This window comes from Lonchura striata, chromosome 1 (genome assembly GCF_046129695.1).
Source record: "Lonchura striata isolate bLonStr1 chromosome 1, bLonStr1.mat, whole genome shotgun sequence".
In the NCBI taxonomy this organism is placed as follows: Eukaryota; Metazoa; Chordata; class Aves; order Passeriformes; family Estrildidae; genus Lonchura; species Lonchura striata.
In genome coordinates this window covers 22492791-22505979 of record NC_134603.1, presented here as the reverse complement: position 1 = coordinate 22505979, position 13189 = coordinate 22492791, and the positions used below count along the sequence as shown (strand labels likewise).

The following is a 13189-nucleotide window of genomic DNA, read 5'->3' as shown; positions in this document are numbered from 1 at the left end:
TCTGTGCAAAACTCCAAGTACCAAAATGTTGGCCCATTACAGGTAAGAAAGTCTCTGTCCTCACGTATAAGGCAATACTAAAGATTTTCCAAGCACTGCTCATAAGTTTTAAAACTATTTATAAATGTCTTTCTTATACATGTAATAGAAGACTACCTACATACAGAAAAGAAACCAATCCCTCTGAATTCCTTGCTACCAAATGCATATTATGGAAATTGGATCAACAGAATTGAAATTACTCCAAGGTAAGCAAAGAACATTTATTTTTTACTCTGAGAATGTATTTTATTTGTTTTGCTAAATAAGAATTTGGAACTCACTTCTGTTTTCAATTGAGCATATAGTCAGTTAGCCCAATTGAAACAGCAAGAGCTGCTTACCTTCACTGCAAATACAAGAACTCACACACAAAACCAGAAATGTGACTGCAAAATGATGGCACCAGAGGCATTTCAACCTTCTTTTTTTTGCTTGTTTCTTCCTCCAGTGTAAAAAATCCCACAGAATTTATTTAGAAATTTATTTTTAAGGTTTTGTTTTGTTTTTATAAATAAATAAATAAAAACAGAGACACTGCTTCAATCTAGCTAACCTAATGGGCTCAGTGTTTCATAGGAATGGGTTGACATCTACTAGGTTAAAGGCCATCTCAAAGTTCCTATCTCTTTTGTACTTACTTTAGAAAACATTTAGGACCTTTATGCCACAGCAAACTGATAAAGGTTGCACCTTTTTGGTCTGAAAGCACTTTTTTTAACTTTCATGAACAACAGAGTAACTTTTTATCTTCTCAACCATCTTTCAAGAACCAAGAAAATTGGATGCATAATACATAAAGATTCCCTTAAGAACAAATAATTCACTCATCTATTCAGTAAGTTACATTTGCCACAAAAAAATCTACAGCACAGTCAGTATCACCCAAACATGCACTGAAAGCCTATTTTTCATTAACCTGTTCCATTCTAGAAGGATCTGGATTTTTCAGTTCTTCTAATTATTTCCTTTTCAATAAGCAATGATCATGTTTAAAAATGTTTTCCACAGTTTCAATATTTAAGAATACCTGTCTCCTATCATCCCTACAACTTGACTACTACAAAGGCAGCTTGGGGAAAAAGGCCACAGTAAAACAAGTCAGGAATTGCTGGCAAGCCATAAAACCCAGAGAGCACCATTAATGCTGAAAACATTGAGGTAGACCTCAGCAATATCCCTGATAGGAACACAGCCAATAGGGATGTCCCCAAATAGTTATGTAAGCAAGTTTCTTCCAAAAAGTATACTGAATAAAACTCTATGACATTGTTTCAAAAGCATATCACAAATAAATAATTCTCAACACACATTTCAAAATAAAGAGGAATGCACACTCCATTCTAATATATGCTTTGATAAAATTCTACCAATGTCATCTACCATGAAAAATTATTTTGCAGTGAAGCATTTTCAACTAAATCAATTCGATATTATATTAATATCAAATTGATTTTAAATCAGTTTAAAAGTTCTGCTGTTAGTCAACAAGTAAGGTCAGCAGATGCGGGTGACCATCTCTTACAGAAGGGAGACTTGAGAAACTCCCACTACAATTTCTGGGGGTGGGGGGAGCATGGGTGCTGTATTTTGTTTGTTTGTCATGTTGGAGAGGAGGATTTACAATGTCCAGTGCAAAGTCTCTAAGTCTCTCACTCTGTGACTACCAGGACCCTGGACCTCTTCTGCAGCTGCACATGTATGGAGGAAAGCTTTCTTCCTTTTGCAAAAGCCATGAGCTTCCACATCCTTCCACATTCTGTGGATCTCCATCTACCACTCAACTGAGGAACATTTTCAGCTGCTTGGTCTGGCTCTCCTGTCTGAAGTGCTTCTGTGAACATCCTGTCAGTATCTTTTATTCCCTCAAAATACACTGCTTTGTCACTATTAGGAGTCAGAAGCAGTAAAGCAATCAGCTTTCAGCCTTCTTTAGTCCTGTATCTTCCTATGTGCTCTCACCCCTGCTGCAAAAGCTAGCAGAGCTTATAAAACATCATACTGTACTTAGGCTTTGTATTCCATACATTCCTACCACTACTCTCTTCCCTCACAAGATGCCCTACAACACAGTGGCAGTAATTCTGGGAAATGGGAGGCAGAAGTCTAGAATTTTGACCTCAGTCTCCAGGCAAATGCATCTAACAGTGAACTACCACATAAAAACCTGCCACAGCCACCTCCTTCAGCCATATTTTAAACAGGAATTGTGACTGTATTTAATGAGTGGGAAAGTTCTGCTGCTAACACACACCTATTAAGCAACCACCTCAAGAGAATTAGAGGCCAGGCTACTGGGAACCCAAGAAAGCAGCAGTAGAAATTGCATCAGTTACTTAGGCCAGAGCAGCTGGGAGTCGGAACAGGACAGATCTAAATGTTTGACTACTGAGAGCTGAAACAAAGTGGGTACTGAACTCACAGGTTTTGTATCACAGTGACTTATACACCCAAGTCTTCATTCAGTGTTGAGCCTCATTCAGTCTTTTGGCTGTTGTATGACACACCTATTTACCAGAAATAATTGCAACTGGCATTTAAATGGAAAAACCACATAATTGTCAACTAGTTGAAGCTTTCGGTGACTTTTTGAAGGACTATGAACCCAAGTTACAATTTCTAATGGGGAAAAGTTTCTAGCACAAAACATTCCTTTGCTTCTTGAGAATAAGGCTCATAAAACTGGTTTGATAATTTTTGGGGTTTCTTCCCCCCACCCCCTGGAAAAAATAAAAAAGTTTAAATGATATTACTATTATAATCATGGAATATTCTGAGTTGCACAGGATTCATCAGGATCATCAAGTCGAACTCCTGGCCCTGTATAGGACACCCCAAGAATCACACTATGTGCCTGACAGCATTGTTCAAACACTTCCCATTAGTCCAGTCCAGCCAAACTGCATTAATTTCTGTTTATAGCAAAACAAAGAAAATCTACATTAAACATTCTGCAACAGCTCTCCAAAACAGAATTGACAACAACATTAAAAAAAAAAAAATCCTCATTTTTAAAATATACTACTACTAGTGACATAAATGACCAACTTTACCTGTCACAGAAAATGGCTTGAGAGCCAATACAGACCTCTAAACCTCTATCACCTCTATACATGTACAGAAGTAAAGCACTAGTACACCTGTATATGGCACCAAGCAAACCGTCTTACTGGGGGCACAGTAAACATGCCTGACTGAAAATACATCCTTGAAGTATAAATACCTAGGCTACAGTAACATTGAAACCAGCCCACAACTGAGTTTCCTTACAAAATTCCTACTGAAATTAGGACATAAGTTGTTATAAAACACATTTCACCAGCTTTTGCTTGTCAGCTGAAATACCAGCTAAAGGATTTAGTCCTTTCTAACAGTTTTGAAGCACCACTCCAGAGCTATTTGAGCATATACGTCGTATCACAGAGAAGACTGACTTAAGAGTATCAAACAGTCCCTTACCCTGCATGCTGAAATCACTAAAAAATAATGAAAAAACCAACTCATGAATTCTTCTGTCAACATGTAGATTCTACAGCATGGTGCATGTCCCACTGTAATCAAAAATACCATTAGGTATAATAAGACAGGAAAGTAAGTGCTGGAACCAAACCTGTTGCCTGACAGCTGAATGATTAAACCACCACTTGCCTCAGGCTATCTCCAGTTTGCCAACTTTGCTGCAGTTATGCTGCTCAAAACAGTCATCTGTTGGGGGGGGGGGGGTGAGGTGGGGAGAACAGCGAAGGAAACCTGCTGTCCCAAAGATTAAATTCTTTTATTCTTATGTTTGATTAGAAGGAAGAATGTGTTTAAGAACTAGACTGACCAAACCTAAAATGTTCATGTCTTATAGGGCAAAATGTAATAAAACAAAACCTGACTACTTTTCTACATTCTAGCTGTCAAATGCCACTTCATGACTTCTCCATCTTCATCTTTTAATACATTAAGTACCAACCACAAACTATCTAGAAGCTTCACCAAAGATTAAAGCAGCAGTTAGAAATCCAGAATAAACCCAAACTGCACGAAGAGACAACTTCAATCCAATATGAATAGATAGGCAATATGCATTCAACAGGGCAATAAAGAGAAGCAGGAGGCATGTTACTGAAAAGGAGAAAAGAGAACAACCACAAGTACTCTTGGTACACCAGAAGCCCTTAAACTAAGCCTTGCTGAAAAATCACAAGGGGAATGTGAGGAAGCTGGTCTGAACACTAGTCTCTCCACTGACATATGAAAAAGCTTATACACAAAAATAAGTAAAACCCAGGCAACTGAACAAAAGAAGTAATATTTTGATCATTCTCACTCTCTCTTCTGCTCCACATTAAACCTCCCAAAGTTAAGTTGCTCAGAACTCTCCTATGCTCTTCATTTTCTTTCCTCCTTCCAGGTACATACCACAGAGTCTCTGTTCAGAGCATGCAGAGGCATAGCAAGCAAGACAGGATAAATGTTGTTTATTACTAGACTGTATAATATATGTTGGGACAGGAGGACAGGCCTCTTTTTGTTTCAAATCCCAATTTTATCTGGGCACAATTCCCTATTTGTGAAAAAAATATGGTTTTAGTTATTTTCTGTCATGGCTCCCAGAGGCCTCTAAGCATGGGTACTTATAAATAAAAACATATTATTGTTTCTTATTTTGTCCTTGAGCAGGGAAACAAAAGGCAGAAGGAAACAAAACATGAAACTAAACACAACAGCAATTAAATAAGAAGTTTGTCATAAATATTTTGTGTCTCTAGGAAGGAAATTAAATCTCTCTTCCCTAGTTTACAAAGTTTATTTCTCCAACCTTCTTGCTTGCAATGTTCTGTTATTCAGCAGTATCAAAAAGCACTTTTAAGACACTAATTTTCTATGAATTTATTATAACCAAATAACACAAACATCCAGAAAGTGACTGTTTTGCCTCTAAAGGTATATTGGAAAAAGCAACCAATCCCCAAAGTCTTGTGTCTTTGTCAAGTACAAAGAAGCACAAAATCTGTGGCTGCCTTTCAGGGACAGCAAGGATTTTTAATGTCCCTTTCTGGTGACATTTATTTAGGAAACTTGCTATTGCTCCTATTTTGGTCAATAACACAACTATCACAGAACCAGAGGACAAGTCCACAGGACCAGTGAACACGATTTATATTCATTTTTAGCTGAGAGATGCAGAGGTCCAGTTCTTGAATTATTTCTAGTTTTTAATGTAAAAAATTAAAATAATGGGTGCCTAATGCAAAATACAACAAATTTTAGCAAACCAAACCTGTAGCCTGACAGCTGAATGATTAAACCACCACTTGTCATGAGGCAAACTACCTCCAGTTTGCCTGCTTTGCTTTGCTGCAGTTACAGGGCTCAAGGCAGTCATCTACGAGACAGGACAGAGGGGCAGGGGAATAATCACAGGATTATTCTTGTTTGAGCACAAAAAAGAATGGGATTAAGACATATACAGACCAGATGTGAAGGTGTAGAAAGGCAACTTCCTAACTACAGTTACTGGTATCAATTAAAAATTGAAAATAACAGTACATTTTAAAAGCAATGTCCTCAGCATGCAAATAAAACACAGATTAAGAGATTGCAATGCAAAACCAATGCCACTGTTCTGATCTGTTTGGCCTAGCAACAGGTATTTCCTCTCAACACATATAAAAACTGCATGGATAGTGTGGTGCAATTTGGTAAACTACTTACACAGAAATTACTTATGAAGACTGATTTGTCAAGCTGCATAGAAACTGCACTAAACCCTAATTCATATACTTACACTCTAAAAATTAATTCTGATTTTTTTCATACTATCTTTCCCCTTTTTTTTTATCAACAGCTGAGAACTCTAAAGGAAAAACAAAATAAAGCCCAAAACAAACCCCAGAAAAGCCCAACAAGCAACATCTACAAAACCCCTTTTTTCAACTTCCTAAACACACACAAAAAGTTTCTGCTTTGCACTTCCAAATAATCTTGAGCAAATTACATCAGGTATCGATATGCAAACACAAATGCAGCTTTGTATTTGCTATGAAACACTACAAAGTTGCTTATTTGGCACTGATTTCCACTCTTGAGATATTAGCTCTCTATATTACATACACACAACTCCCCACAGCCTCCCCTCCCTGCAACTGCCTTAAGTTAAACATTACATTGTGCCTCATGAAATCAGGCAGCTATAGCCTCAATTAGAGTAATCTATTGATGCTGCCTATTCATGCAAATAATTCTATTAAAATTTGTGGACCTCAATCTGCAGTAGTCTTTAGGCAAACAATGAGCAATATCAGCAAGTAGGTATGTAAATTAACTACTTTAAAAATGTGTTCTTATAGCTATTGCAGTATATTTTTATACATAAAAAACATTCACGATTCTTTTTTTTCTTTGTTACATACTCCCTCACATGCTGACAAAATCTATTAGAACTTTTTAGTTAGGTTTCAACAATCTTTTCATCATTGCCTTAAATCAATCATTGTTGAATTACATTCCAAAAAATGTCCAAATAATTATTTGCTTAAAAAATACAGATCTTTTAAGTGATCAGGAGTTACAAAACAATTTTGCAGCAAAATATATTACTGATTGCTGACTCCAAAGAGAGTCATGATATATTCTCAGGACCACTGACATTGAAACAGCAGCCTCTCACATAATCACACCAGTTTAGCTCCAAGAAACTGGTCCAAATGTATGTGGGACAGGATACAAAGTGACAAGCAGTACAAAGGACAATTCACAGAAGGAGAATTTTGGTCCTCTAGAAAAACTTAAAAGCACCAAAACCAGGCTTCTGCTTTGAATCTCCTGCTACAGTCAACTTTTTCTCTACAAATTATAGAGTGCTTAGAGACACAAAAACCCCTCTCTCCCTGTTTTAACCATAAAACTTTACACATAAAAGCCTTTCATGATACAACACTGTCACGCAGCATGAGAAAACACATTATTAGAAGAAAGTAAATTAACAACATACGTTTCATGGTCCCATCTTCCTCTTCATCATCATCACTGTTGATTACCATGGTCCCCAAGTCTGATTCTAACATGGTGCTGTTGTGCTCAATCATTGTCTGCGCGCCTTCACTCATCGTACTGGTGGCTCTCATGGTACCAGCACTCTCTGAATTGGTCTTCACCATGGTGTGAGAGTCCAACTCATCTTCATCCTATAGGAAAATATTTGCCAGAACACAGCAGATCATTAAAACAAAACAATGGTGATATGCAATCACTTATTGATTAGTATTTTATCTTTATGTGACCTAGTTGTACTGTTGGACTCCCAGGTTTAAAGCTTTAAAAGAAATCACAAAACAAAAAATCTTCCACATAAAGAAGAATAAAAACTCTTCTTTCACTCACATATGCATAGCAGGGTAAGTATAGTAAGGCCCACACACTCACTTTGCATTAGCATTCAGGTTTGCGTTGTCTCTGTGATTCTCATGACCCACTTTATCTCTCTTGGTACCAAAACTCAGTAACACAATTTACAGAAAGAGATTTGCTGTTTTGCAAGGAACTGTCACGAAGGGTGCTGACCACCCTTAATTTAGGATCACGCTCAGCATCTGACATTACATACAGAACCCCAGATGATAGGCTTATGTTCAAGTTAACTATTAAACAATCTCCAACAGAGTTTTTAGTGTCCCCCTCAGAAACAAAAAAATCAACTTGACTTACTTCAAGTTACACATTTGTAACAAAGGTTTTAAAATGGTATGAAGTACCATTTTAAAACCTTTGTTACAAATGTGAGTAAATAACTTGTTAATACTACACAGAAATAGCCCTTGAGCACATACTTACTCGCTAGTGTGAGGGAGATAATATCAAGGATATAGACAGTAACATTTTGAATTGGTAACAGTAATGGGCCAGGAATTTGAAACAGAGTACTAATGACAATCCAGTTAATGAAACATGAAATTCATATGGAATACCAATATTTGAAAACACTAATGGGAAATCCCACTGGTTTCCAAAATCTGATTTAGATTATACACACAGCATCGCAGCATTTCAGGAGTAATATGATGGGCTGTGACTATATACATTTTCTATATGCATAAAATCTATTACTCAAGGAGAAAAAAAATTTAGACATTCTCAATTGTTGACTAAATGTAAGCAATAATATCCATCACTGTGAAGTTACTCAATGTCAAATCGTTATATTTTAAATACAAATGCTACTTTCACCAGTTTTATAACCGTATATGCATTCGTTTCCTCTATTGTGTCAGAACTTCATTAGAGTTCCTTGATAAATGAATTTTACCTGATTAGCAAAATATATATATAGTTTGGAAGATGAATAGATAACCCTTGAATTTATTTTTTTTTTTGCCCCTTACATGTTGTTGTTACATAGAATCATAGAATTATTTAGGTTGGAAAAGACCTCTAAAATCATCAATCTAACTGTTAATTTGGCACTGCCAAGTCCACCACTAAATCATGTCCCTAAATGCCACATCTACAAGACTTTTAAATATATTCAGGGTAATGTGTAACATTAAAACAAGTTTTCACCCACTAATAAATATCCTGTTTTTCCTAAATCTTTGCATTTCTTTATAGATTTTAAATGTTAAACTATGACTTGTAGGTGCAGGGGCTGGGGAGACAGAGGCAGAATGCCAAAAAAGTAAAGCCTAGACTCAAACCCCTGCAGCACTTTCTGTTTCTCACTGAACTAATTCCCTGTGGCAGACAGTTTCCCTCTTGCACAGACACACGTGCACGAGCTGCATGGCCTGAGTGCCTGTTTCATTAAGGGCTGGTCTAGGTAGATATAGAAAATTGAGTGCAGTAATACCAGTTCCTGAAAATGATTCTATTCCATCTTAACTAAAAGATACAAAAACAGATTTTATTTTGATAGTCCAGCTAACAGCATACCGTAATGAAGCCAGGATACAGACCTAAACAGATGTCAATTAAAATTCCAAACTCAAAAGAATAATTATTTTCCAGATTATAATTTGCAAAAATACTTGAGTTCTTAATTTACATTCTTTCAGGGTTTTTTGTTTTGTTTGTTTTATCTGCATTCTATTTAGTATCCTGCCCTTAAAAAAACTGTGATATTCCCAAAGATACAGACAGCTTACAGCTACAGCACTACGCAACCATGCCAGTGAAAAAAATGAGAATATTTTGGTACTGCACCTCCTGGTGGCAAGTTCAAGTTTCTTTGCTTTCTACCACCAAATGTTACTGTTAACCCCAGAGTTTTCTATGAATTGCATTTTTCCCCTTCTAAATAGGGTACTCGGAAACAAAAGTAGTTTTGCATAGCATTTTAAAAGTGCCAGAACAGTTAACCTACAAGTTTTTCTTTCAGTACTACAATACAACATAAAACTGACTTACAACATACTGGTGTTTCGCCTATTAATCACTACCAATTTGACATCTCTAACATACAGGCAGGCAAATTTCTGAGTTTAAGACACAGTTACATTTGATTTACAGACTAGGCTGACTAATATTAATACCCACTTGCAGTGCATATGGCCCTAAATTTACCTAAGCTGAAACAAGAAATTAAACAAATGCTTTCCAGAAGCTCAAAACTTTTATTGTAGAATTAATGGGAGAAAGTGATGGCTAACAATATGAACAAGTATGAAATGAGTACTAAATTATCACTTTCATAACTATTGCTTCCTTGAAAAAATATCTGCTATTTCTTCAGTCAAATCAACTACCTGGACTTGGCCCAAAGAATAGCATTTCATTTTCCAGTCTAAGAGTGCCAAAAGCCTTTATCTTAGTATTGTCTCTCAGCAAAGAGAACAGTTATCTTTTATCTCCTAGGAGACTAAGGATCACAAAAGGCCACCTTAGTACTAGAAGAACAGTTGTCACAAAAAGGAAAGTATACAACAATTTTGATGAATGGTGTTTTCCTTATATCAGGAATGAGGTACTGAGACAGAACAACATAAAACTTCTCGTGGCCTGTGCATGCCCCAGAATATTTAATTTTGTAGCTAACACAGAATGCTTCCAGAACTGTCATTCTAGTATTTCTTACAAATGTGAGATTTAGCTAATATGGCAGTAGACTACACTGGTTCTGAAAAGGTAACTTAATAAAAATATGCAGTGGATCCACGTTATGGAAGTGTACATTTACATGAGAGATGAAAGTGATTCCTTCATACAAATTCTGATTCAAGCTTTACAGTACTTAAATATTGGTGTAGAACTTGTGATCTGTTGTTAAAAAAGGTAAACACACTGATTAAATAAACACAAACACAATCTCAATTTTAACCAGAAAAAAAAAAAGAGGTATTAAAGCCGAACTGTCGTGTTTTCATACTGTTTATGAAAACAGATACAAGAATCGAACAGTAAAAACAACTAACTCCGAAGTTAAATTGTCTGCTGCTCTCCTGTGTACAAGTAATAAGCAACCAAACTTGTATTTGGAAGGGGTTTCAGTTACACACTATACAGCAATACAAGGTGTGCACAAGCGAGAACTCGAAAATCTCTTGAAATGCTACAGAAAAAACAATATACTAGAGAAACTCTGAATAACATCATAATGCAAAGTAAAGCAATAACCTGCAATCCTATAAGCCTAATCCTCCAGATCTCTTTATTTACCAAAACGTTGTTATTATTAACAAACTCAATCCTTAGAGTATAAAAATGCAATCATAGAGATTTTATTATCAAGACAGAAAATTCAAAAATACTTCAGCAGAAACCACACACAAGGCTTCATGATATACTTGGAAAATACAAGATCTCATCACACAAGGAGTTTATTCAGAGAAGTTGGCCTTGCAGACCATACCTAAGTCTAATCAGTACAGAAGTGAATGAGCCGAGGTGATAAAGACTAATGGATTTTTCTGTTGTCTTTTAAATATCAGTAGGATGAAGTCTGATAAAAAATTAAACACGAGATGCAAATACGGCAGCAGTTACCTTAAAAATCTCTCTGCCTGTGGTTTGGTATGTTAAAAGAACACTAGAGGGCAGCAAAGACAGCCAACTCGGCTGCAAAGTATTAAAGGAAGATTTATTTACATGCTGGCAAAATTTAGTATCCTGTAAAATAATTTCATTTACTATTAACACCTCATCATCACATTTTAGAAATGTAGCTGTAGTCCCAGCTATCTGTTTTTAAAGCACTGCAGTAGCTACATAAACACAATATAGTTTGGTCAAGCACAAGGACTTTGTAAAAGCTCTAACGTACAAAGCCAAATTTCAACCTGAGTATATGATTAATACTGAGCACACAAAGCTTAGACCCATCAGTAAAACAGGTAAAAACTTAACTTTCAGCACACAGTGAAATCCCATGGCATTCAACAGACATCTGTCACAAAACAGTACTTAAGCCGGTTTTCTACCTCCAGGTAATGATGCCTTGCTGCATGCTTATACCGCCCCATGTTTATTCTTCCTATAACCAGTTTCTGGCCCCACACTGATGTGGGTTTTAACAATATGCCATATTTCTAGCTTCAGGACACCTAAAGTACTGCAATTAAATCTAATTAACACACATATCAAGTGTTTTTTGGCATGAAGAAAAAATGGGAAAGAGAAAGTTTTAACACTTTCATGCGAAATTAAATGGCTATCTATAGACAGATATAGCTATAACATATACATGAAAGAAGCATGAAAGCAAATAGAAAAACTTTCTGAAAAGTACAGCACAGTGTATCAGATTTAAAATACAGAATAACTAATCTGATTCACTAGTTCCTTTACAACAACACTATAAAAATTGTAAAAATATAAAGGAATAATTATAGCAATTATTTCTTAGAGTCTCAAAACACAGATACAAACTTTTCCTAATTAACCACATAACCTTTTGTATGAATTAATAAATAATCCTACATAGAGGAACAACAGATTATCCACAGTTGGCTTTGGCATTGATAGTTGTCAACCAGCAAGTAGCCAAGCAAAGAAAAAAGGGATCACTGAAGTAATTCCTTGATTTAATACTCTAAAAGACTTCAACATTTCTCACATCACAGCCACATTAAAAAGAAAACATACAGAGAGCTGCTTCTTAGCTCATGCCTTTAAAGGTCCACAGAAACAAATATTTAGGCATGTTTTCTGTAAGCTGCCAGGCAACAAGTTACTTTATGTTCCCATAATATAGCTGCCCAGCCTCAGCATCCACTTCACATCACACTTCCAAAAATGCACAAGAAGAGACTGCTCATGTCTCATAATGCCTAAACTAACATTTCAACTTTGATATTGGGATTACCCTTCTGTAGAACACAACACTTGCAATTTTTGCTTAATTAATAAAACCTGCACAACTACCTCAGCACCTATCAAAACATGTCAGTTTGTCACAAGGCATTCTCATCACATCAGCAGCTCTCATAACAGGCATAAAATCAATTCTGAGCACACTATAATGATATTATATCTCTCAGGAAGGATACAGACATGAAGACTGTATTCAACCTGGACATTCATTTACAGGTCTATAATACAAAGTTTTGAACAGTAAAAAATATTTACATTACAAGTTACAACTTCTCATGCTATAAAATGTTCACAGAAAGTGGTGAAAAAGAAAAATAGAAATGAATTTTAGGGGGGATGTGACTCTTCCTCACTTGAAGGACAACTGAACTGACCCTGAAAATTAAGTACATAATTGTGAAAACTTGGCATCTGATTATTTCTCAAAATCCACACAAACCATTCTACTTCTAGTAATGTAAGTCACTTTTAACTTGAGTGCCCATTACTATACATTAAGTGACTTTACAAAGGTATTAAAGCACAAAAACTTATTCAAATGTTACTGTTAGGGTAATACAGGTTTCCTAACATAAGAAACTTCACAGTCAGAACACTTTACACCTTCCTTCTTGAAGGGTCTCAAATCATGTACTAGTGAGTAACGAGCAGAACTCCTCAAAATTTACATAGGAAATTATTGGGGGGTGAGATTAATAAATTCAAGCCTCTGACAGGTTAAATGAAACCATTATTTTTCTATATGTATATGAACTCAATTCACTGTCCATGAGGGAACTTTAACCTCAGTACACTTTACTTAACACTAACATCAATATTTACTCTTGCTTTTAGATGTTGTTAAGTGTATATTTCTCAA

The 13189-nt window shown here is 35.9% G+C and overlaps 1 protein-coding gene across 2 annotated transcripts in view; it reads right to left on the bottom strand.

Annotated features, from left to right (window-relative positions):
• STK3 (serine/threonine kinase 3) overlaps nucleotides 1–13189 on the bottom strand; it is a 173351-nt gene that overhangs the window by 95592 nt on the left and 64570 nt on the right. For both annotated transcript variants that reach the window (XR_013339874.1, XM_021529418.2), the window contains exon 9: nucleotides 7022–7214. Coding sequence is in view for 1 of the 2 variants with exons in the window: in XM_021529418.2 (XP_021385093.1) it covers nucleotides 7022–7214 (193 nt within the window). In the remaining variant the exon portion in view is untranslated. The remainder of the gene's footprint in view (nucleotides 1–7021; nucleotides 7215–13189) is intronic.